The sequence below is a fragment of the Tympanuchus pallidicinctus genome, unplaced genomic scaffold (assembly GCF_026119805.1).
Source record: "Tympanuchus pallidicinctus isolate F22 unplaced genomic scaffold, pur_lepc_1.0 scaffold23, whole genome shotgun sequence".
Taxonomy (NCBI): Eukaryota; Metazoa; Chordata; class Aves; order Galliformes; family Phasianidae; genus Tympanuchus; species Tympanuchus pallidicinctus.
The window spans coordinates 9,880,029-9,904,253 of NW_026294740.1; the positions used below are offsets into that span (position 1 = coordinate 9,880,029).

Genomic DNA, 24,225 nt, shown 5'->3' on the forward strand with positions numbered 1-24,225 from the left:
TGGATTGCATTTATTTTAGCTTCCTTTTTCTCTATGAAGTATGGTTTACTCTGTCAATTTTCGTTTCTAACTTGAAGCTCTTTAGATCTGAAATGGCATTATTCACAGCAAGATACCTGGCAAATAATCCTCGTGTGGTTTGCTGATATCTAACATATTTCTAGCTCAGGGAGTGGTGGAGATTTTAGAATGTGCTGTGCATGAACTAACGTGCATCATAAAACTGTCTTCCAGATGTAAGTTCACATCCTAGTTTTCTTGAATTATTCATTCAAGATCCTATTACATTTCATATACGAATGGTCAGTAATTCTTCAAGAACATCTATTGACATGAGTTTCTTTGCTTTGAAAGTATTTGAGTGTGCAATGACTGCTGTGTTGGGCTCTACTTTTAGTTCAGATGGCTTGAGAAGGCTATCCTATGTGATGCTTTGCCTGCACAGTTGAGTCTGAATGTACCTTAATCCTAACAGTTTTCTTGTTTATTTTATTCTAGTTTTAGCAGGCTCTTCAGTTCATCTAGCAATACAGCTAAGAAACCAGAACCTCCTGTCAACGTTAAATATAATGCTCCAACCTCACATATTACTCCATCAGTCAAGAAAAGAAGCAGCACCTTATCTCAATTGCCAAGTGACAAATCTAAAGCCTTTGAATTCCTCAGTGACGAGTAAGGCACCTTGGTTTCATAATACTAGATGTAATCTGTCCAATATTTGCCCTTTTTTTGTTCTCTTGAGGTTAAACAAGCAATCTTGCTGCTAAGAGAGCTGTAATGTTCTGAAGTGAATACTGATATCTGGGAGATCAGTGTAGATTAGTTGCACAGCAATGACTGATTCTGGGCAGCCAGCAGTGATGTGTTGTTTAGCATATACCACTGCATTTATAAAAGTGCTTTTAGTCGTAAGAGGCAGCACTCAGTACTGAAATTATTGTTATTGTTATAAATATGATAAAGCGTTATAGCTAAGTAGTAACTATTCAGATACTTTCAGTTTAAGGTTGGTACGAAAATACAGCATGTGTCAGGCTAACTGGTATCTTTATTTTTTCATCCCATGCTTCTTTTTGGCAGTACATGCTTTTGGCTTACAACTTCATGACTTCCAGTAACTGCGTGAGCCATGCAGTTAATTTTTATGTAAGGGTGCTGACTGTAGTCTTTCTGGTTTGCCCATCTTAACCAGGATCCTTAAAAATAGCCCACAGGAAACCTGGTGTTATACAGATGAGTTTAATGACAGCTTCAGTGATGCACAGAATTTTAAAGAATTTTTTAATTTTAAAAGGTTCTTTAATAACGATTCTTTCCTAGAACTGAAGCCAGTTTAGCCTCACGCAGAGAGCAGAAAAGAGAACAGTATCGTCAGGTGAAAGCCCATGTCCAGAAAGAGGATGGTAGAGTGCAAGCATTTGGCTGGAGTCTACCTCAAAAGTACAAACAGGTATTATGCTTATTTGCAAGTGTAATGGTGGTGATTTCATTGTGAAATTCTGGCAGACTAGGGAACTGTTATTTTGCAGCTGAGCTGATTCCAGCACTTTTGCTTTGCTCTAACTTTGCCATTTGAAGGCAGCCTTTCTCAAGAAAAAAAAAAAACACAAAGCAAAACTCTTTAAGCATATTTAACAAAATTAGTCAACTGATTCTGACAACTGTAAATATCTTTGGATGTCTTTTTTTTTTGTCTAGGTGGCAAATGGTGGCCAAGGTGACAATAAGATGAAAAACTTACCTGTACCTGTTTACCTGAGACCTTTAGATGAGAAGGATACCTCTATGAAGGTAAAATATTTGGAGCTGTTTATAGAGGCTGTATTTTAGGCAGCCTATGGCATGATTCTGTTTTATAATTTCAATCTTCTTTCTGTAGTGCAGTTATAGTTAAATTCTGCAAATTTTACGGTTGCAGTAAAGCTCAAATTAATTCAAGCTTCAGTAGAAACATATGGCTTTAACATTAATGAATTCCTTAAACCGGACTGCTGAGAGATCCTAATTGTGATATTGGTGTACTGAATGCCTTTGTTATTAGCTTTAGATCAACAAAATCTTTTTCTTCCAAGCTGTGGTGTGCTGTGGGAGTAAACCTGTCAGGAGGGAAGACGCGGGATGGCGGCTCTGTGGTTGGTGCCAGCGTGTTTTACAATGATGTGGCTGGCACAGATGCAGATGGCAACAAGCAGCGCACAGGATCTCAGAGTAGCTTAGACAGACTAGACCAGGAGCTCAAGGTAAGATCGCTGTATGGGATGTTGAATAGCTTGTATAGTTACATACCTTTACTGTTTATCTGTTGCTTAAACGTGATTACCAAGTACATTGTCAGTGGTCATAGTTTCTCTCAGGAAGTCATCAATGCGAGGTATTTGCGTCAGGAGGAAAAAACCCAAAATATTTTTGATTTTTCTCTGCGTCTCAGCTTGTTGTTCAGTCTCAGGAGGCAGTGCATTTCAGAACACAGCAGTGTGCTGCTTATGCTAGCAGAGCTGCCTGCTTTGAAGGGAACTAAAGATACTAAGGTGTCTGAGACTAACATTAAGTGATGGCACAATGTTCATGAACTTAATAAACTGAACAGAAATCTTACTGAGAGCATAGAAATGAAGTCTTAACTTTGGCTTGAATTGCATTGCGGCATTGCAGTCTGTGGTGATGACTGTGGTAGCTGACATGTTAATTACTTTGTATTATGTTTTTCTGGCTGTGTAATTGTGTGGTTAGAACTATTTTATATTGTGTCTATGTGAGTATGAAATATGAGGGTTTTTAATGTTCTCTACGGGTTTGGAGCAAGTAACTGATTTTTGCAGTGACATTAAAGCTATGTTGGCATGTGGTAAGTGATCAAGTACAGTAATATATTTCAGATCAATGGCAGTACTTTTATTCTTGTCCCTCTTGTTGTCATTCACTTCTGCTCTGCTTCGTTCTCCTGCAGGACCAGCAGAAGGAGCTGAAACATCAGGAAGACTTATCCAGTCTAGTCTGGATCTGTACGAGCACACATTCTGCTACAAAAGTTATCATTATTGATGCTAATCAACCAGGAAATATTCTGGACAGTTTCATTGTTTGTAATTCTCACGTGCTTTGTATTGCTAGTGTACCAGGTAAAGACTGCATAAGCAAGACCTAAAACTTCTTGGAGTGCATCATGTTTAGATTTTCTTAAGCAGTGATAAAATCTAAGATCAGTGTGATAAAATATTTCTGTAGCATGGTGTTAAGGAATGTTTAGCTTGAGGGAAATCTTTTTTTTTGTTTTGATTTTCAGTTGGCTTTTGACCTGAATTAAGTAAAAATTAGTGAGATGTCAAGAACTAGGGAGAATTGTTTTTGTCTGCTGTATGGTACAGCAGTGCCATTGTTTTACAGAACTGTGGACGTAGCTTAGGAAAAATACATTGGATTTTATTCTTGCTTAAGTAGTAAATCTTGGAACCACCTGTAGAGGGAATCTTTGTTACATTGAGGATGTATGTAGAGCATGTACTGAGGACAGTGTAATAGGAAGTCATGATTTTGGAAAACAACAAATTGTGCTTTTGGGCTGCTTGTTTCTTGTAAAAGCTTTTGGTAATAGTTTCAGTGAAGTAGTGTTGTGTAATAGGCTCTGAAGAAAATTCCTCCCAAGGAAGATTTGAACAAGTCATCTTTTGGTATTGTCAAAATGATCAAATTCAAAGGAGGAGCTAGTTTCAGATATTTGGGAAGTTATGAGAAATAGGAGGCCACGAAACTGGTGAGGGAGGAGAATAACTTGGAATAAGTCTTGAAAGTAAGCTTTGATGTTGCAAGTTATGCTACATTGAAGTTGTATATAATCTATGAAATCAAAAGAGCATAAAAAATAGTTTCTTGACATTTATAGCATTTTACTGTTTTTAAGACTTAAAAGTATTTGAGAGGATCTGAAGACAAAAAAGAACCTGCTTTTTTCTAGTACAAAGGATGTTTTGGAGTGAAATTATCTGTAGAGATGTAGGTAACCTTGCATATAAGTATCTGTCATGAAATTTAATTTGTTTGAAATGGAATTAAAGGAGTTAAAGAACTCTGCAAATTGAAATTGTGGCCTATGACTTTCAGATATCAGCGTATGTAGGTACTGCTTTTGCTTTTTGAACAGATTTATTCAGTGATAGCATCTGTAGCGTCCCTCACGTTAAAAATTCTTTAGTAGATGGGAATTCTCCCTGTGAAATCTCATGCTGGAAAGTTCCCTCAGTGTGAAAGCTTAGATTGTTGTTAGATACAGAGGTGGATGGCCTTTATGCTCATGGAAACATGCAACTTTAATCTTTTTCAGGAGCAAGGGAAACAGACTATCCTGTGGGAGAGGAGGGGTCTCAAGAAGTGGATCCCAATCAAGTGGACAAGTCATCTCTGTGTGGAAGTATGACTAGCAACAGCTCTGCAGAAACTGATAGCATGCTGGGAGGAATAACAGTGGTTGGCTGTACTGCAGAGGGTGTTACAGGAGCGCCTGTAGCTCATAGTGCAAATGGTGCCTCACCAATGGCAGAGAAACAGTCAGGTATGAAAATCTTAGAAATGCACTACAGATGTTCCTGATGTAGCTGAGAAAGTGAATAGGCCAGGTATTTAATAAGCTGTCTTTAAAAGGTGGTGTAAAACAAGTACTCTGTGGGAAATGGCTTATAAATCTGACATACTTGCAGCTGAAAACTTTGTGGAAGTGCTATCACGTGGGTTTAGGCAGTTGCTTCTTTCAAATCCCTTTTAATGAAGTCAGTCTTTAGTATGGTTTGAAGAGAAATTTTTTCATCTATTATTTAAAATGCTGACCTCTTCTTGACAGATGTCTGGAGAAGATGTGGATGTTTGCTTCATCCTGAAAGGTCTCAGTAGAGATCTAAGTGAAGCTGCTTAAAGTGCATTTGTTGCTTTGATACCAAAACTTCGCCATTTCTGATCTTATTTCTTTTAGCTGAGATAGCTGGACTGTGACTGTCTGGTTGTTTGTTACAGCTCATTGCTTAAGATGCAAGCATCAAATTCTGGCTGCTTTATATTGTTGAGAATTCTGTTGCTGTTTTTAGTTTTTTGAGTCTTGTGTTCCACAGATATTACAAATGAAAGTAATTCAGTAGATGACAACATTCCAACTGCAGAAGAGGCAACAGAAGCAACAGAAGTCAGTGCAGGGACAGAAGATATAACTGATATTGGGCAAACTGGAGTCTATACAGAGCACGTCTTTACAGATCCTCTGGGAGTGCAGAACACAGAGGCATCTCCAGTGTACCAGCCTGGGTATGTAATTGGAGTCATAACTCTTGAATTATATTTGGTAAGAAAAACATTGTCAGAAACGCATGGGGACAGAAGGTAGAAGTTGTTTCTCTTGCAAAGGAGGTTTATGTAAGTAATTTTGGCACAAGGTGTTACATGCTTTGCATACATGAGGTGGTCATCTCTGTACAGTGTCTCTTATATGTGAATTCATATGACATGAGTACGGACACCTCCAGACTGCTGCAATGATTGTCCACCAGTTTGTCACTAAGTCGTTTTAGAGGTTTAACATGAATAGCAGTGGCCTAGAAATGCCTATTCCAATTTCCTGTTTCCCTTCCTCCTGACCGACGAGTTGTTCCAACGTGTGTTTTCTTTCTCGGAATAATCAGTCTGAGTTAATTACAGGAGTGGAGAACAAGCTTGAGAGTAAACAATATTTCAATTGGTAGCATGTTTGAAATCTTCGTTCTCCTCATACAGGTGGGCATTGCAGTCATTTGATCAGTGTTTTTCTTATGTGCCCGGGATGCTGCGGCCGTCATTCCCCTGAGATACCAGTAGGGCTGTCAGGCTTGAACACACACTTGGGAGGAAGAAATTATTATGTTTTTGTTAGTATCATTAATGTATGTTATGTACAGTTACTGTTCCTTAAAGACTGTATGTACTTCAAAAGCAAATGTGGATGCCAGCAGCAGAGTGCATACCTGTGTTACTCTGAGTAAGCCACCCGCTTTATTCAACACATTTAAACTGTCTTTTAGCACTGAATCAGAGCTGTATAAAGATGTTGCAGTTTTGCCAAATGAGCAAGATCTAGTGAGAGAAGAAGCACAGAAAATGAGTAGCCTTTTACCAACAATGTGGCTTGGAACACAGAATGGATGGTAAGAAAATATTACTCTTTTATTTGGAAAGTTATTTTAAACTTGCATCTTGGGCCTATACAGGCTAATAACTGTCTTGTGTCAAAACTAAGTGCAAGGAGTTCTTGGGAGCCTAAACCTTATGCACTTGACTTCATTTAAGCATTACAGAATTCCAAGTAAACACTGCAAGCGACACTGCAAGCTCTTATTGACTGATAAATACTTTCCTGCAGCTGAATGTTTAGTACTGGGAGTAATTGCAGTTGATAATTCTGCAGTATTCAGTACACTGCTAGAAAGCATTTATCTTTTTACTACAGACATATGTACAAAGGGCTTTGTAATGTTTTTAGATATCTGGAAAATTGTTCTGTCTGCTCATATAGTTCTTCCAGTCTTACGTAGTTTTCAGTAGAAGATGAAAACCTGTTTTTCCTTTATCTGTGGATCTCAGTTATGTGGTTCTTGCCTGTTTGTTTTTCTCTTGCCCAGTAGACCTTTCATAGTGCTTTTAATCCTTCCTGATTTGTCTTTGCAGCCTCTATGTTCATTCGTCAGTGGCTCACTGGAGGAAATGTATTCATGCCATTAAACTTAAAGATTCTATTCTCAGTATTGTGTAAGTCTTGAAAGAATGTCATGTAAATCATAATGAGCTGTTGTTAAAATACTTAGTTTTATATTTCTTCAGATATTGTGGATGTCAGTTCCTGTAAGTGCATGCGTATTCTGTGAGGGGCAGTGGAGAACACCTGGGGAGTGAGAGAAGAAAAAAGAACCTTCTAAATATTGAAAATGCTGTAAATCAACTGAGTTCCTTTGTGAGGACAGATTATTGTCCTCAGGGTTCTCTCTGGACATGGTAGCTACTTTTTTAAAACTATCTGAACTGAATTTTGAGTCACTAATTACTGTGCCTTTTTGTGAGCTAGAGACCAAACCACTAGAGCTAATGCTAGTGTAAGAAGTATACTGAAATCTAAAATATTTATACTTTAAACCTGCGTTTTGAGAAATGTGATCTAATGATGTATATTCTTGTACCTCCTTTCTTTTGCCAGACATGTGAAAGGAATAGTACTAGTTGCACTAGCTGATGGAACACTAGCAATATTTCACCGAGGAGTTGGTAAGCATTCTGTTGGGTCTTGAAAGTGAAGTTATGGCAATACTTCTGAAGTAAATGTGCCATTTATAAATAACATCTTAAAAATGCTCTCCTAATGACCATTTTGCAGACTGCTTGATCTCCCATTTCTTTTGTAATTTCAGGTACTTATGCTTTTTTAGTACTTCAGGGAGACTGTAAATGCATGTTAGGAATCTTCTGTTCTTGATCTGAAACACCTGTGTTCTTATTTGAACTCATGACCACATATTCTGACTGGAGTTCTTTAAGGTGCTTAAAGGCACACAGAGTGAGTGAAGCCCTGAATGTGGTATATGAGCTGTGTGCCCCAACGTATTTGCCTTGCACCTCTATGCATCTTGTACCCACTACAGATTTTCTTTCCATGAACAGCTAAACTAAATTTTAATGTTTTCCAACCTGTCTTCCAGAGTATACTGTTCTTGTTGCTCACAAACATGGCTATAGTTAAACATGAAGGATATAAAAAATGGAACTCCAGTCAGTGTTGTAACTAGAGGAATTTGCTGAGATTCAAGTTAGATTTTGGTTGGATCTGTTTGTACTTTACAGCACCATAATGGCATTTTTTATGAGTTACTTGACTGTCTCTTAAGAGTTACTTGTTTAAATGTTAGGGTACCTTTTTAATTACAGCTATCAAATGTTAAGGTTTTCTGTTCTTTGTTGCTGTTAGTACGTATGTCATATTTGCAGGGGCTTTTTCTTGTGTTATTTAGAAATTAAGTATGTTACTGAACTTTTCCACCTTAAATCTTTAGTCATAAAAAATACACCATATCATCTCAAAGTTCTTTCTTGTCCTTTTCCCAACTGATAAGGTAGCAGAGGATTCTTCAGAGCTGTTTGTGCTATCAAAAATCTCAAGGTGGAATAGTGTTATTTGAACATACTTCAGTTTGCTGTCAAAGTGAGGGAGAGACTTCATGGCCGTCAGTTTTCCTTTTTATTGGAAGCATAAGACTTTTCTGTCTATATGTAACTTCTACTACAAGTGTCCTAAATGCACAATATAGGAAAATGAAGTATGCTGAGTTGCATTAAATTGCCCTGTTCTCTGATGTTAGTCTCCTTTGGATTATAGGTCTGCAGTGGAATCTTTTCCTGTTTTCTTTTTTTTTTTTTTTTAAGGCTTTGTTTAATCTTTCACAGAGTAATCCTCTGGTTCTTTCTGCTTTTGTTGAGGCTTTCTTCTTTCAGGTAGTCCTTCTGTCTGTTACATGGCCAAAAAGAAAAAAGTGACCCTGTCAGCCCTTCTGGCTGCCTGTTTCTAGGTTCTTATACAATGCAATGTAAGTGTTACTAATGACCTTTGAGGAAAATGTGGGCTTATTCTGACTCCCACAGAATTTTTTGCACTGTTCTGCTACATAGCTGGAATTCTTTCTTATCACAGGAAGAAAATAAGGAGTATAGGTATGTGCACTAACAGCAGGAAGCCCACTGATAGAGTCTGCATTGATCACTGTCTGTTCATCCTGCCCAATAGTTGACTTTTGCTCTGTTACTGACCTTCAAAATTGTGTGTGGCCAAGTCCTGTAGAATTCTGTAAGCATCTCTGAGAGTTTCTGTCCACGTCGCTCTGGGACAGACTCTGTTCTTCAGCCTCTGGAATAAAGACCTACTGGGGAATGTCTGAAGAGTAATTGGAATTCATCTTGTGGCTTCTCTCTGCAGACTTCCTGTTCATTTGCTCTTTTCCCTTGTGTAGTTGAAATTGCTTTTCTTGGTGTTCAGGAGAAGTAAGAGGTTGCATAGCGCCGACGCAAACACTGCAAAAGATGCATCTAGGGTGAAGTTGTGATGTTTTCTGCCTTTTAAATTCTAATGGTTTGTAATCCCTTCAAGTATCTCAAGTAAATATCGGAATGATCTCTGTTAGCTTAGCCTACAGCAGAATTTCATTTGGTGTTGGGTGACCAATTTTAGTATGATTTCCACTGGAGATCAGGTGCCACTCTAAGGTCTAATGACATGTAAAAAAAAAATCTTGATGCACTGGCCAGCATTTCTATGCTCAGCCAAGCAGTAATTGCCTCGCGCCGTGTGGGTTGTTGCTGCTTATGTATACTGATGCCTGTCCAAGTAAAGCATTTAACACTAGGTAACTTTCTGTTTTTACAAGTGTTTTGACATGTTTGGAATGTGAGTCATAGTACAACCTTATATAAAAACAGAGTAGCATTTGGGGTGTTGGTAGTTCATACGAGTAAATGCTGGTTTTTTTAAATGTGGAGCCTTCCCATGCATTTGTATTGACTTACCCAGATCAAAAAACACTGTATTAGTGCTTTTGAAAAATGAAACTATTCTTAAGGTATTTACCTGTGCTTTTAAGTTACTTTTAAACTGATAGGAACCTATGCTTTGTTTTTTGTTGTATTTTTTTTTTTCTTATTTTGCTTCTGTTTTTAAAGATGGTCAGTGGGATTTGACAAACTATCACCTCTTAGACCTGGGCCGGCCGCATCATTCTATAAGATGCATGACAGTGGTGCATGACAAAGTCTGGTGTGGCTACAGGAACAAAATCTATGTTGTTCAACCAAAGGCCATGAAAATAGAGGCAAGTTAAAATGGTGTTTAAAATAATGCTATGTTTTGTCTTCATGCCATCTCGTGTTACAGCAAACTCCTGAGTAACTCCAGAGAGAACTTATTTGTTCATCAGCACGTAGATAGGCAGGCAAATTTGTTTTAGGGAGCAATTCTTAATTTTCCAAAGATGTAATGATTCTGGAAAAATTTAAGGTAGTTCTTGTTTGTTGAAACTGATTATTCTGGGGTTTAGTTCTCTACTTTGTCCTGGCCAGAAACTAGTAAGTGTCCTTTTAGGTCTTCGTAGAGCTTGCAGTGCTAGATCCAAGCTCATTCTTTTCATTTATGCATATTACTTATTCATTATGTTCTCCACCCACCCACAACCTTCTCCAGAATCTCTCTACATACTTTAGAGGTTTGTAAGTGCTAATCTTGAGTGTACTCTCCCTCCAGTTATAGAGTATTATGTTTATATAAGGTGTGTAAGCTGGCTTCTGCAGTGTTCTGAGTATACAAGTGCATGAAAAGCCTGTGGTTTCTGAAAGCAATTAGCAATATTAATACTTCAGCTTCTTATCCTTGGTCTGTGAAATGGATTGGACTTTGGGAGGGTGACTGCTCAGCTCTTCTGAAAATAGTAAGGGCCCAATTCGTAATCTGTTTGTGAAGATTACTGTGTATGCAAGGAAACCTGTAAGAATTTATACAATAGTGAACTGTTTTGCTGGATAGTTTGTGTTCAACAGGTGTGAGTTTGTATGCAATAGCAAGGCTTGACAGAACTGGGAAGAAAACCACCTTTGGTGCATGTGTATGTTCTGCAGTGACTAAAGACCCCACACTGAAGAGGATCCAGGATAAAACAGATAGAAATAGCAGTAGGCTGGGGAGGTTACGTGAATGAAGATGCAGCAGTAAAGTATGGCTTTCAGATCACACTTCAGGGCAGGCAATCAGCCTTTTTACTGTTTATCAGCATCATACTGTAATACTAACTGAGCTAAGCACTAAGGGTCTGCTGGTGGTCTTATAAATCAGAGGGTAGTAGATGACTTAAGGAAATTGCCAGTACTGACCATGTAAGGGTGGCGCAGAAGTCCTTTGTATTCTTTTATTTATTTTCTAATTCAAGATCCCATCTTTTATAGAAGTCATTTGATGCACACCCAAGAAGAGAAAGCCAAGTGAGACAGCTGGCATGGGTGGGTGATGGGGTATGGGTGTCGATTCGTTTGGACTCTACCCTGCGTCTCTATCACGCACACACCTATCAGCATCTGCAAGATGTGGACATTGAACCTTATGTAAGCAAAATGTTAGGTAAGTTGATAAGAAAAACTGTAGCGTTCTTATACCTCTCGCTGTCTGGGGCTTTCTTTTCCTGTTATGAGTCAGGCAATTCTCATTTCAAATGAAGTTGAAGGGTGGGTGGAATGCTAGTCAAATCCTGCTGCATGTGAAAATTTGGTTCTGCAAGTAGAAACTTAAGTTAGCCTGTCTCTGGTAAGGTCTGATCCTGTCAGATGTCTGAGCTGTCCCTTAAAACTCAGAACTAATGAGGAAAATGATGTTTGGGCAGGAATGACAGACAGCAAAATCTTTACGACTACAACGATGCCTCTCAGAGTGGGAAGAACCCATTACTTTCCTGCAAAATTTGCCTTTTTCTAAGAAAGTACAAATGCAAAACAGCAAATTCTTACTGCTGTCAAAGCTAATAAGCTTCCTGAATTTTTCTGTGTTTATGTAAGGGTAGTTTGACTACCTACGTAACCTGAGAAGGTAATTGGTCCATTAGAAGTCCTTCACAATTAACTATTGTGTCACTGGTGCAAAGGAGAGTAGTGTGTAGCCCACATTCCCCTTCTTCTGACAGCTTTCTTCTGTTTCCTGTATAGTTCTAATGATAGCCTCTGAAACTCCCTTGTACAGGAAGCAGTACCCTTGATTTTAATGGGCAAGAAACTGTTATTTCACAGTTGAATGGCATTTTTTTGTTTGACAGACTGCCGTGGTGCTGCAAGCCCCAGAATAACTTACTGTGCAACATTAAGGAGCTGTTGTGTTTTTTGTGTTTTCTCCCAGTACACGTTTGTCTCCTATATGGGTTCACAACTTCTCAGAAGTTTTAGCACTTTATTTTGCCTTTACAACTTGAATGTGCTCCTCTGCCTTGCTTGTTTGAGGTGGGAGGGAATTATTTGTCTGCATGAGTTGAGAACTGAAGTTAAGAATCTTTTATGGAAGTAAAATTATTCTTGCTCATAATTTTTGATGAAAAGCATCTTTTGTTTTTAGGTACTGGTAAACTGGGATTCTCATTTGTGAGAATCACAGCTCTTATGGTGTCTTGTAATCGTTTATGGGTAGGAACAGGAAATGGTGTCATCATCTCCATTCCATTAACAGAAAGTAAGTAAAATATAAATAGCTGCTATTCAATATGCTGTAAATGCAAAGAAAAAAGAACGCTGAGGATCATTCAGATGCTTGCTATTGGGTAGAAAACTTTACTGACAGGTCTGAATCTTTCAGGTTTGTGACAGATTAGCTGCTAAGCATTATGGAGGCCCAAGCTATGTCCATGGTTACAAGTCTCTGAGCAAAAAACAAAACAGAATGGAAAAAAAGAAAACCAAAAAGCAACCCATCTCCAAAGCATCTTGCTCTGATTTGAGCGGAGTTGCTCTGGCTTGAATTTGAAAGGTATCCATGCAACCTCAGAGGTGTTGGGAGTCATAGCAGTGTTCATTGAAGCTTATTTGTGTGTAAAAGAGTTTTCTAACTGATGATATGGTTGCCATGTGATCACCAGAGTAGATTTTTGTTTGGTTTGAGCAAACTGGTGTTGTTGCTAGTACAATTCAATCAACTTTAGTTCTTGAGAATTCATCGCAAAGTTGATATGGAAGATTGGAACAGCACTGGCACCAGTTGCTTTGAAGGACATGGTTGGAGATCTGGGAGTTTCCAAGCAGTTTCTTTAAGTAGAACATAAATTTCTGGGTAGAATTCCAGCACTGTTAATTCAGGTATCTGCTTAGTAACTGAGTGATTGAACTGTTGTTGAAAATACCGAAACGGCTTGGGGATAGGAGAGGAAATATGGTTGAGTACTGGGAGAAGGCAGCAATCCTGTTCAAGGGCAGACTGAATCTTAAAGGATAAATTTGGGAAGATTCTCTATATATTTGGCCATTTAAAGCAAACAGCAAAAAATAATCCTTGTGCTACTGATGAAATCATAATCTAACGTGAAAGACATGGACAGAAGCTCCAGAAAATAAAACACAACACTTTGTAATTAATGGTACTGTGTTCTGAATAGAAAGTAGTGCAGTCTGGTGGGTGACACTGTGGGGTAACTTAGTGGCAGAAGCTCTTTGTGTTGTATCTGCGTTGTTGAACAGCACATACATGCATTGTTTCTCATACTGTTCCATTGCATTGTCTGTTCATTTGATAACTGTCTTTTTGCATTGCATGTGTACTAGGGAAGGACAGGCTTTCTGTCATTGATTTGAACTAGTTTAAATCATGCTGTCAGAAATTACAGCTCTTGCATCAAGCTTAATTTAATGTTTCCAGTAGAGTTTGTTTTAAAACAAAGTGAACATGGAAAAAAAAAATCTCTAGGAAAGTTATTCAGATTAATTTCAGTCTTGTTAGTTGATCATGAGTTGGAATAACTGTTTGTGGATAGCCTGATTGTGGGTTTGAGAGCCCTTATTATAAATATTCATGGCTTTAAAAAACAGTCACGTCCTTGCATAATCAGTCGCGTATCTCAGTTCCTTGGGTCTCATTAGCAGGGTACCTTCCAGATCTGCAGATGCTGTTTCAAAAGGGCACTTGAAATCATGAGTGGTTACGTATTTGGTAGTTTTCTGCCAAGGAAAGAGAGAAAGGGGAAACATTGCTAATGAATAATAAATTCTATAGTGATAAAGCACATGAAAGTGGCAGTGCTTCTGTTGTCCATTTTATACTGCAACTTCTATAACAAGATGCTGTTCTTTGACTTTTTATTGAGTCTTCTGTAATTAAATACTTGCTGGTTTTTAGGAGCTAAAATTGAAGCTCTGTCTTATCAAAAACCAAAGTAAAGAGTGGTGGGTTCTCATTAATCCTTCTCCTCTACTGTCATACCTATCTATTTCCCCTTTCCTCCTTTCTCACTTTAGCTGTAATCCTCCACCAGGGACGTTTACTGGGGCTGAGGGGTAAGTGCAGATCCTGAACAAAAATCTGTTTTCAGGCTTCTAATAGCCACTTTGAGGCTGTTTACCACTCCCTATAGATCTACCCTCTGTATGTTCCTAAATGTTTTTCCACTTGCAGTTACTGCATTGCAGCAGTTTTATGTTTGCTAAATGGCCACCAGTCTGCTCAGCAGTTTAGCATATCATCCTGTGTTGCAGCTGATCTTTCATACAGACTATTTTTCTTTCAGCCAATGTGATACCATATCTTATAACTCTGTCATTAATCCACATCATTTACTGTCTTGTTACAAATCACTGTTTCTTTCACTTCTTTGGTAGTCTGTAGAATGGAGATGGCTTGTATGTCTAGCATGAGTACTTCTGTTTAATTGATTTTAAAACTTCCCAAGAAAAACTAGACGTAGAATGACAGCAGGGTGGCTCCTGCGTGGCCGCAGGTGGCTGTTGAGATTTCCATACCTGCACGGGGATTCCCTCTGATAAGTTGCAATGGAAACAAGTTACATGTTGAAGTATATTGAATTTGCTCATACTGAAGCACATTAGAGGTACTTATTTCCTAGAGAAGATACAGTCCTTTCAAAAGTTATTTTTTCCAAAAGTAGGATATTGAAATCTGTTGTTTATGCTAGACTAATAAGAATCCTGCTCCATTTTCTAATGTACTTAAAATAACGAAGCATGCAATCTCTTTTTTTTCCAGCTCTGTCTTGAATTGGCATTGCTGCCCTCCTGTTTCATTTTTATCTGAGTTGGCTGTAGCTTTTAGATGGTACCATAAGGTTCCTTAACAAATAACCATTTCTGTAATTTGTATTTTCAAGTAGAAAACACTTGTGTTCTTCTTTTACAGCTAATAAAGCAGCCGCAGGCTCTGGAAACCGTCCAGGTAGTGTAATTCGTGTCTATGGAGATGAGAACAGTGACAAAGTGACTCCAGGAACCTTCATACCATACTGCTCCATGGCACACGCACAGCTTTGCTTCCATGGGCACCGTGATGCTGTCAAATTCTTTGTTGCAGTACCTGGTGAGCTTTTTACCCTTCCTCAAATGAAGATTTTGCCCTCCTTTGCTTCGTAAGTGCAGCTTTTTAGCAAGTGTATGAAATTGTGTACTCAGAAACAAGTTTACTGCATTTTGATTTGTGAGACTTTTCTGATTCTCAGGTACAGGGAGGGAAGGGCTTGGTGACAAAGAAGAGTTTGTTTTCATCTGGGAAAAGGTGCTGCCTGAATCTGAGCACTTGCCTGCTGAGAGAGTGGTCAAATGCTGGGTAATTTAAGGTCTGAATTAAGAATCTGACTTGCTGCAAGAAAGAACAATTACCAAGGGAGAAGCCCCCAAAGGAAAGAATTTGGGTTTAAAAAAAAAAAAAGCTTAGAGTTTTCTAGAAGCTTTGGTACTGATGAAGTTACCCTCTCAGCAGTTGTGTGTGCATTTGGCACTGGAAGTAAATGACAGAAGTTTGCTTACTGGGCTGATATGCTGAATCATTTCAGTTGTGTGTCTGAAAAAGTCCTTAAGTCTGTTTCAATGTCATTCTCTAGATCTGCCAGTGCTGTGAATTCTACCAAGAGGCATTTCATTGTGACTTGCACTGAACTGACCTGACTTATGTCTTTAGATATCTCTTTAGAGAGAGGAAATCAGAGCACAGCTACCTTCTTTTTTTGCCTCTTGCTGAAGAGGTGCTGGAATCCCCAGCTGAGTATATTAGGTGACCAAGTGCAGGTGGCATTACTGTGAGACATGGCCTAAAAATGTGTTCTGTGTTTTTATACAGGTCAGGTTGTTTGCCCACAGAGTAGTGGTGGAACAGAGCTAACAAGTGACAAGCCAGCCCAAGAATCCTTCAGCCAGGGTCCCTTAAAATCAATGTTGGTGATAAGTGGTGGAGAAGGATATATTGACTTCAGAATGGGTAAGAAATACTGAGCTTAAAATCCAGCATTGAGTCATTAACCTTATCAAAACTTCACTGTGACTGCAGAATGCATTTCTGTGGTTAGTCCGTTCTTGAGTGTTTACTAAGCAGGTAGATAGAAACATCTTTATTCTCATACACACATCTTCAGTTTCCACTTCTTCCAGTAAACCCTGACCTCTGAGAGAAACTGTGAAACATTCATTTGAAACAGTGCATGGCAGTTCATGTATTCAATCTTATTTTGAAAGATGGAAGCCTTCTGACTCAAGCTGCTAGAAAATGTCCTTAGTTAGATGACCTTTTATGGTCAGTTTTCATATTTAAGTAAAGTATGAGGTGAACAACACTCAAACCCAAATGTACTTGTGTTTAAGGGGAAAGGGGAAGAGTAACTCACTGTTATCTTTAAATGCCCATCCTGTTATGATCACTACATTTTTTGGATAGCATTTCTGCATGATGCAGCCCATAAACGATCTCTTGTGTAAACACCTTTTAATTGACACTTCAGAAAATATAACAAGAATGTTCAATATTTAGAATGTGTGGCTGGAGAGTGTGAGGGAAAAGTGCTCCGAAAGCACTCCCAGCTCTTCATTCTGACCTCTCATTGATCTCTAGTGTATAAAAAAACAAAACAAAGCCAACAAGAGAAACGGATGCACATGTAATACCAACAACCCCAAAACAACCCACGAACACCAGCCCAAATTCTGTCATGTCCAGTGTGAAACATGTTCCAGCTGCTAACCCCAGTGGAGTGCCACAGGGCTGTGACAATTCTTTGCCACATTGTAGTGGGGCACTAAAATTCTGTACTCGTTTTAGGCAAGGTAGGTGTAGGCATGTAGCAGACGTGCATTTTGTCCTTGTCATGTGATACAAAGACATGTACTTAAAGTTTCAGAGGTATAGCTGCATTGACTCGGCCATTACCACCAAAGTGTAAGCAAACTGGATCGAGAACAAGTTTGGTCTATTCTATGTTTAGATTCTTCACAGCTCCAAAGTAATCTAGCGAGAAAATTAGGCAAATTGTGACTTGGAACTGTCCTGAAGCTGTCAGTAAGCTCCAATGTAATCTGTTAGAGCTGATGTTGTTCTGTACCACAAGACTGCCACTGGAGTGGTGCTCATCGCAGCCCGAATGTTTGGTTAGTGGTTGGTTTGTCCCCTTTGATCCAAGCTGCCTTTAGCACAGTCGTAAAGCTGCTCTTCTCTTTCAAAGTGGTTAAAAAAAAAAAGCCACAGTTAATATTCTTCTAGAATTGAAGAATGTGGCTGTCGGAATAGCAGGCTCTGAAACAACTATGCAACCAGCTTTCCATTTGTAATGTGTATATTTAAGTTTGTGCATATTCTCTTATGAGCGTATGGCAACTACTGTCCTTAGCATTATAAACCCAGATGTCATTTCTGTAGCTCCGTTTGGTGTCACGTCTTCATTGTCTGCCTGAATCAAAGCTGATGTTTTTCAGGTGATGAAGGTGGAGAATCTGAACTTCTTGGAGAAGCTCTACAACTTGAACCTTCTGTAGCCAAAGCTGAGAGGAGTCACTTAATAGTGTGGCAAGTAATGTATGGCAGTGAGTGAGCCTGTAGGATGCAGCTTGGAGACCTTAAGCTAAAAAGAAAAGGAAAAAAAAGCGCTTCTGCATGTTTTTTATTTTGTGAGACCTGTTTCACTACATGATGTTGAAGCATTTCTTTGCTGTCTAACTTTTATATTGCAAATCTGTCAGACCTTTAACTATACAGGAATTAGCTTGTGCTGTTTTACTGCACCTTTGTTACATGGAACAGTATAATGAAATCAGAACTTTCTCAAAACTGGTGTGCACACCATAATAAGCAATCGAGACGTTAGTTTTACTGTACCACAACAATCTAATGTAGTTCATTCCTTTGGTAATCTCACCTGAGTTTGGCTTTACTATGACTGAGCTTCATTTCACTGTATAATGCATTGAGTAAAACAGCAAAGTTATTCCCAGAGTATTTAGGAAAAAAAAAAAAAAAGGGCAAATCATAGGATTATCAGGGCTCATCCAAATATTCAGTGAGAGCTAAAGCAAATTGTTCCAACTTTTGTTTCCAAACCGTGAAAGTCTCGCTTACGTCATGTATTCAGATTAATTTGTTACTTTCATCAAAATTTCTGGGGGGAAAGAGGAGATTGTATAGAAGTGATAATATTTAAATAAAATGACATGTTTTCACTGTTGAACCTTAAAGTTTGAGAACTGCTGCCCTCAATCAGCGATTTCAAACGCAGCATTTTTTCCCATCTCCCTGACACAGAAACGTGTGAACAACTCTGTTTCCAAAGGGTGTTCTTAGGATGATTCAAGTTTATAAATAATCAGAGTTCTTCAACAGGGGATACACCTTGTTTTTATTTTTTTTCTTGTCTTAACTCTGTGTCCTAATCACCAGAATGATCTTCTCTGCCTAGCTGGTCGAACTCATGAGTCACTACGTGTGTGAAGGTTAAAGACCTCGATTAGAGCACTAGAAAAGACTGAGAGTGTACAGGGAAAATGCATCCTGCCCAAGTGAGATTGTAAATGAACTTTAGTGCCTGATGGCAAGGTACAAAGTGTATTTTTTGTAGCTGCATACTCCCATTTAGTCCCACCCAAAACATGTAGCAATGTTAGCAGGTAACACTAAGATGGAGTGAATTGTTGAAAGTCAGGAGACTCTAATATCAGGCTGACATTCTGTCTACTCACCATCTATTTTTTTTAACCATAAATGTGAGTTGAAGACTGTCTTCCTTTACATTGAATTTCCTATACTGGTGTCAGACCTAACTTAACCAATTCTTGACTTCTGTTCTTTGGAATACTGTAAAACAAATTTGCTCTTTCACTTGTTCTCTAAAAAGCAAAAGCTGGAGGGGTTTAATGAACATCCAGCATTTACCCCAAGAAGACTGGGACTAATATGCGAATGCTGAACGGTTTCAGAGAAGTAGGTGTAGAAACACTTCTTAAAACTGCCTAAACATTTTTATGCAATAGGAGCAGTTCTGGTCTATCAGGCAGACATGTGTTTATATATTTTCTTAATTTTTTAAATGAACACATTTAGCTGAGGTCTATTGTGTAAATATATATTTAGGCAGCTTTTTCAAATGCATATCATAGCTGATAAACGAGAAAAACTCCATTCAGGTCTATTGGTTAGATTTATATGTATAAATACTTTTTAAGCAACATATTTTGTATGCAACTGTTCCTCTCGTAAATATGTATCTAGGACACAAATTATGTAGTAAAAATCCTTATTAAAGAAGTCTAATATCTTGGTAGTATTTTTCTCTTCAGAATGCCAAAAGTGACGAGAGCACACTGTTCATAATTTGCTTTCCAAATTCATCTTTGAAGTCACTCTTAAGGTACTTCAGCTTAATTCTAAAGTCTGGAATAGGAATACAGAAAGTAAACTGACTGAACGCTCTCATAGAGGCCTGTTTGAAACTCACGTAGTCACATATGCTGAAACCTGAAGCACATCTGAATTAACTTGGGAAATTGGATGCCTAAGAAAAAAACTGTCTACACTTCTTCACTGTGAGTGGTGCAGCTCCATTGCTTCTCTTTGTCTTCCTAAATTTGTTTTTCTCCAGCTTCCAAAGCTTGTGCTCACTGCTTGATTGTCACGTTCTCATGTTCTCAGAAGAAAAACAAACGCACAATTCTGTTCCTTGGTGCCCGTGTAGCGTTTTATTTGTGGTAATGATCTGTTTTCTGTGGACGGTTTGACTGCCTTGAAGCAGAGCAGTTTAATCTGGCAATGTAATCTGGTCTTTCACCAAGCACATCGGTCCTCCGTGCCATTCAGTCACCTCAGCAGGCCAACTTCTGCTGGTTCTCAGCAATGATTGCTTCTGTCCAAAAGTAGAATGGATTTTAAAGAAGGCAGTAGGTTACCTGTGTACCACTGTGGTAGATGAAAGGCGTGTGCACTTCTCTGTATTTCTCATTTTAGAATGTTATCCCTGTCCGAAGGTAGAGCAAAATGACTCCTGTTCTCATCACAGTGCGCTGGGGTTTATGAACTCCCTGCCTGAGGAGATCTGAGTGGAGCAAAGCCCCAGGCACTGAGGTGATGCGCAGCCCTGGAAATCGTCTCCAGAATGTTTGTGCATACACTCGTGATTAAAGCATCGTGTAGGGAGGAGCCGATGGCTTGACAGCTACAGCTTGCTGATAGTTTGGAAACATTTCGAGCACAAAACGTGCAGCGCAGTGCTTGCCCAGGTGAGGGTGTTTGTGTGTAAAGGTGGGACGCGTGGTGTGAGCTGCTGCACTGCCCACTTCTTGTCAAGGTCTTCCTGCGTTGGATCAGATAGAGCTGGCAGAGCATAGACACTTTATCATAGGCTGCCTTAGTAACAAACAAGTGTTCAATCTGTTTTATTATACGAACTGTTCTAAAGGACGCGTGTCTTTTAAAATGCTGTGTAACTATTTATTTCCATGTGAGTATTATGAAAGTTACCAAAGGATTAAACCTGACTTAGCACTCTTGTAAGGGACCCTGTCTCAGCAGGGTCTTGTGAAGGCCCTGCTCGGTGAAACGCGGCACGGTAAACTCAGATACAGCTCTTCAAGGAAATGTTTTTCTAACAGGGTTATGCCATATTGTAACGACCTATGTTGCACCTCAAAGCATTTTTCTATACACTAAATGCCTCTCCCGCCCTCTAACAAGATTAAGTTTCCTTTGTTAGTTTTGTTGATGCACATTTCTCAATCTTTTAAACATATTTTAAACATTTTATGGTCTGTAATTTTTGGAAGTTTTGTCTGTTGAACACTTTACGCTGAATTTTACTTGCCTCTGTAATCCGAGATGGATACTACAGCGTTACACTTGCTGTCTGTTAAAAGTTGAGGCTTCTTTTCTGTGAGCAGAAAAGCTCATATAGCAGTGTAGTTATTTCAGTATTTATTTCTATTATTGAATCCATGGGGTTCAGAATGTAACTTTGTACATGAAATATATATATAAATATGTATATGAAACATGCATTGGGTTGGTGTTTTCTTTGTGGTCTTGTGTCTTGGGGTTTTCTTGCAAGTCATTTGCCTTGCTGCCTCCCCAGAGCAGGTGCACAGAACAGTTTCCCTCTTCTCAGCGCGTCTTTTCACAGGGATCTCATGGCACTGTGCTGACTGCGTGTATCAGATAGGAAGCAGCATCATCTGCCTTCGCTCTGGCAAGGTTAAAGCTCATTTCTCCCAGCCTGCTGTGCATGTGGGTAAGTAACTTGATTCTTCAGATTCTCCTACAAGGGATTTTTAAACCAAACTGAGGGATTGGTTTTTTTTGCCATCCGCTCCCTTTCATTTTTCTCATGTCTGTATGAAAGCTCCTTGAGCAACGCAGTCTGTGGATGTTATTTAGCATTACAGTCATCTCTGTGCCCCTTAATTCTGCTGTAGAAGAATACCAGGAAGGAGCTTTTTGGCCTTGGGCTGTGCTTGGGTACAGGACTTATGAGTGCTGTCTTGTGTGGTTGTAAACTTCTGCGAAGAGCGCTGAGATGACAAATGCAGTTCTGAGCAGAGTGGGTCCTGTGCTTTTTGGAATGCCTGAGCGTGGCGTGGTGGGGATGGTTCACTGTCTGCTGGTGGTTCTAAATGGGATGAATCCACTCGGGACTCAGAACAGTTTGTTGTATTTAAACACAAGGTGGTGCTCTAAGAACCTACAGGCCACGTGGAGAGGTGCGGAGGGACGTCATGGTGCTGGAGGCCGCTCTGCTCCCTGCTTTCTGCCAGCAGGCAAGTTTCAGGTTTCCTTTAGCAACTCTTCAGGGTGAATTCCTTGTGTCAGCAGTTGAAGGAAATGGGAATTTGGGCGTTTGATTATCAAAAGGCTCAGAAAACTGCTTGCCCTTGCCTTCCTCCAGGTTGTTGTTTAGGTCTTGCTGCAGGGATTTCTCTTCTTCGCTGCCCACAGGGCACAGAGCTGTTCAGCCCACTGCAGCCAGAGCTTGGAGTAACCCACTTCTTTGTTCCAGATGGTGGGAAATACAGACAGGGTTCAGGTGGGTGCTCCTCACACCCATTTTCATGAGCAGAAGCACCGCTGACCTCTTTCCTCCTATGGCCTTGGGGCTCTCAGGCGGCTGCTGAGCGAAGGAGAGCAGCACTGCCCTGGGCTGCTGCCTCTGTGGGGCAGCTCTGCCCCATGGCTGTGTCAGCTGCCTCAGGTCTGGAGCTTAAGTAAGGGGGGGGGGGGGGGGGGAGGAAACAACAAAACAGTGAGTTGGAAGTCTTCCTGGATTCCACATCTGCTTTTCACTTCCACTGCTGTGTGTGGAGAGGCCGGCATACGGAGTGTTGGGTCCAGGTGGCCCCGGGGCCACTGCTGGTGGGGTTTGGGCCCTGTGGTGCCACTGTCCCCGCGGGGCGTTTCTCTGTCCTGTGTCTGTTCCCAAGGCCCCTCCCCAGCCCCTACATCTGGGAGCTCCCATCCCGTGGCAGTGCGTGCTGACTTTCATCCTGAGCTGCTCTTGGACTCACTGTTGAATTGTTACTATCTCAAACCCACTCCTTGTCACATCTTCTGGGAGTAGGCAGAGGCATTGAAAAACCTGAGGCCAAAAATAGGGAGAGAGAATTGCGGTTTTTCAGTTCTGAGTCAAACCCAGCTCTGGGGCGTCCCTTGTCCCCACAGCCAGCGTTGGACCTCTGGGGTCCCAGTGCCCTGTGCTGGGCTCTGAGCGGGGCTTTGCACCACCAGCAGCCCACGTCCCCTGTGTTCCGTGTGGGCTTTGGTCCGGGTCGCAGAGGGTTAAGTCACACGCAGTTTCAGAGCCTGTCCAGTTTCATTCTGGTTGTGAATACCTCCCAGGGCTGAACTGTTTTCGTGTCCTACCTGGGAGCAGAGCAGGGCTATCCTGGAGGCTGCAGTGTTTGGGTCAGTGCTACCAGGGAACAGCAGCTCCGTGAAATAATTCTGCTTCTGCAGGAATTAAAAAGGAAACTTTCTACTCTATCTCACACACAGCATCCTCTCTTTGCAGCAGGCAAAGATCAGGCACTGGAGAGGAGCCATGGGGCTGCTGTTTCCATCGGCCATTTCCATCGTGGTGTGCTGTGCTCAGGGCCAGGCAGGTGCTGTGCTGCACTGTGTGCTGCTGCTGGAGCTCAGCTGTGGGGCGGCCACGGGCTGTGGGGGGGCTGGGGTGCATTTTGGTGCCACATCACATCACCACTATTTTTAGTGCTCCCACTTCTGCTGCATGGTCCTATCTGTCTCTCTTTGGTCTTTTATTTTCAGTTTCTTGTTGCCGTTTCCCAATCTTGGCCCAGCACCAGGTGGGCAGCAGCTGCCGATGTATTTTTGTCTCTGTGGTGTGGAGGGGTCCGGGGGGGTGGGGGGGGGCAGGTGCTTGTGGAGCAGCTGCAGCCAAAGGGGCACAGGACTGTGGGATGCAGAGCTGCGTTTGGGGCACCTCTTGCAGCAGAGCTGTGTGGCACAGAGCTGGGAGCAGCAGCCCCACATCGCCCAGAGCCATGAGGAGGATGCAGAAATGGGGCGATGCGTTGGCTTTGGGGTGACCTCCTGATCGTTTGGTGGAAGCAGCACTGGGGGAACCCACCTGCTCACACTGTGGCTTTTCAGTGGTTCTGGGGATGTGCAGGTGTCGGCTGGAGGTCATGCGGGACACAGAGCAGCGGGCATCCTTGGGGATGCTGTGCCAGAGGATACAGCTCCAGTGCTGAAGGGTGCGATGGAGCTTTTTGGCAGCAATTACAGCTGTGTTCAGCCTGGCAGTCATTTTTCTAAATATATCTCTGGGTATTGAGTGGCTCAAAATCTGGGGCCTGGGGGTTCTGTGGTGGCTTCTTACTGCTGTAGTGGAAACCATCCTCGTAAGCCAGCAGATGCTCGCTGTGCTGTGGAACCCTTCAGACCTTCAGGAGCTGCTGTACGTTTCCAGCTCCAAAGGCTCAGGCCAGGCTGAGAGAGAGCGCAGCTCCGTCCCTCGGCTGCCGCGGCCTCTCGGTGCCTGCATGTGAGGGCAGCAGCACACAGCGGCGCTCTGCTGTGCAAATCCCACCCCCTTCCCTACAGAGCAATCTGGGCTCAGATGCTGTAGAGCTGTGGGTCGCTCTGTGGACGCAGTGAGAGGACAGTGCTGTGTGCCCCTATCTGATGGCTGACCCCTGGAGCAGAGGTTGTGCCACATCTCCTGAGCCCTGCGTGAGGGT

The 24,225-nt window shown here is 40.9% G+C and overlaps 1 protein-coding gene across 7 annotated transcripts in view; it reads left to right on the top strand.

The window, feature by feature from the left end:
• SPAG9 (sperm associated antigen 9) overlaps window positions 1–21,028 on the top strand; it is a 58,349-nt gene extending 37,321 nt beyond the window's left edge. For 3 of the 7 annotated variants that reach the window (XM_052688343.1, XM_052688344.1, XM_052688348.1), the window contains 17 exons: window positions 499–672; window positions 1,321–1,450; window positions 1,699–1,791; window positions 2,073–2,240; window positions 2,948–3,119; window positions 4,319–4,546; window positions 5,097–5,286; window positions 6,036–6,158; window positions 6,679–6,759; window positions 7,202–7,269; window positions 9,709–9,857; window positions 10,981–11,152; window positions 12,131–12,244; window positions 14,017–14,055; window positions 14,912–15,088; window positions 15,845–15,982; window positions 17,467–21,028. In XM_052688343.1, coding sequence (XP_052544303.1) covers window positions 499–672; window positions 1,321–1,450; window positions 1,699–1,791; window positions 2,073–2,240; window positions 2,948–3,119; window positions 4,319–4,546; window positions 5,097–5,286; window positions 6,036–6,158; window positions 6,679–6,759; window positions 7,202–7,269; window positions 9,709–9,857; window positions 10,981–11,152; window positions 12,131–12,244; window positions 14,017–14,055; window positions 14,912–15,088; window positions 15,845–15,982; window positions 17,467–17,582 — 2,332 coding nt within the window. In that variant the 3' untranslated portion in view covers window positions 17,583–21,028. The remainder of the gene's footprint in view (window positions 1–498; window positions 673–1,320; window positions 1,451–1,698; window positions 1,792–2,072; window positions 2,241–2,947; window positions 3,120–4,318; window positions 4,547–5,096; window positions 5,287–6,035; window positions 6,159–6,678; window positions 6,760–7,201; window positions 7,270–9,708; window positions 9,858–10,980; window positions 11,153–12,130; window positions 12,245–14,016; window positions 14,056–14,911; window positions 15,089–15,844; window positions 15,983–17,466) is intronic. The other 4 variants (XM_052688345.1, XM_052688346.1, XM_052688349.1 and 1 more) reach the window with 2 other exon arrangements.
• Window positions 21,029–24,225: the final 3,197 nt, after the last annotated feature.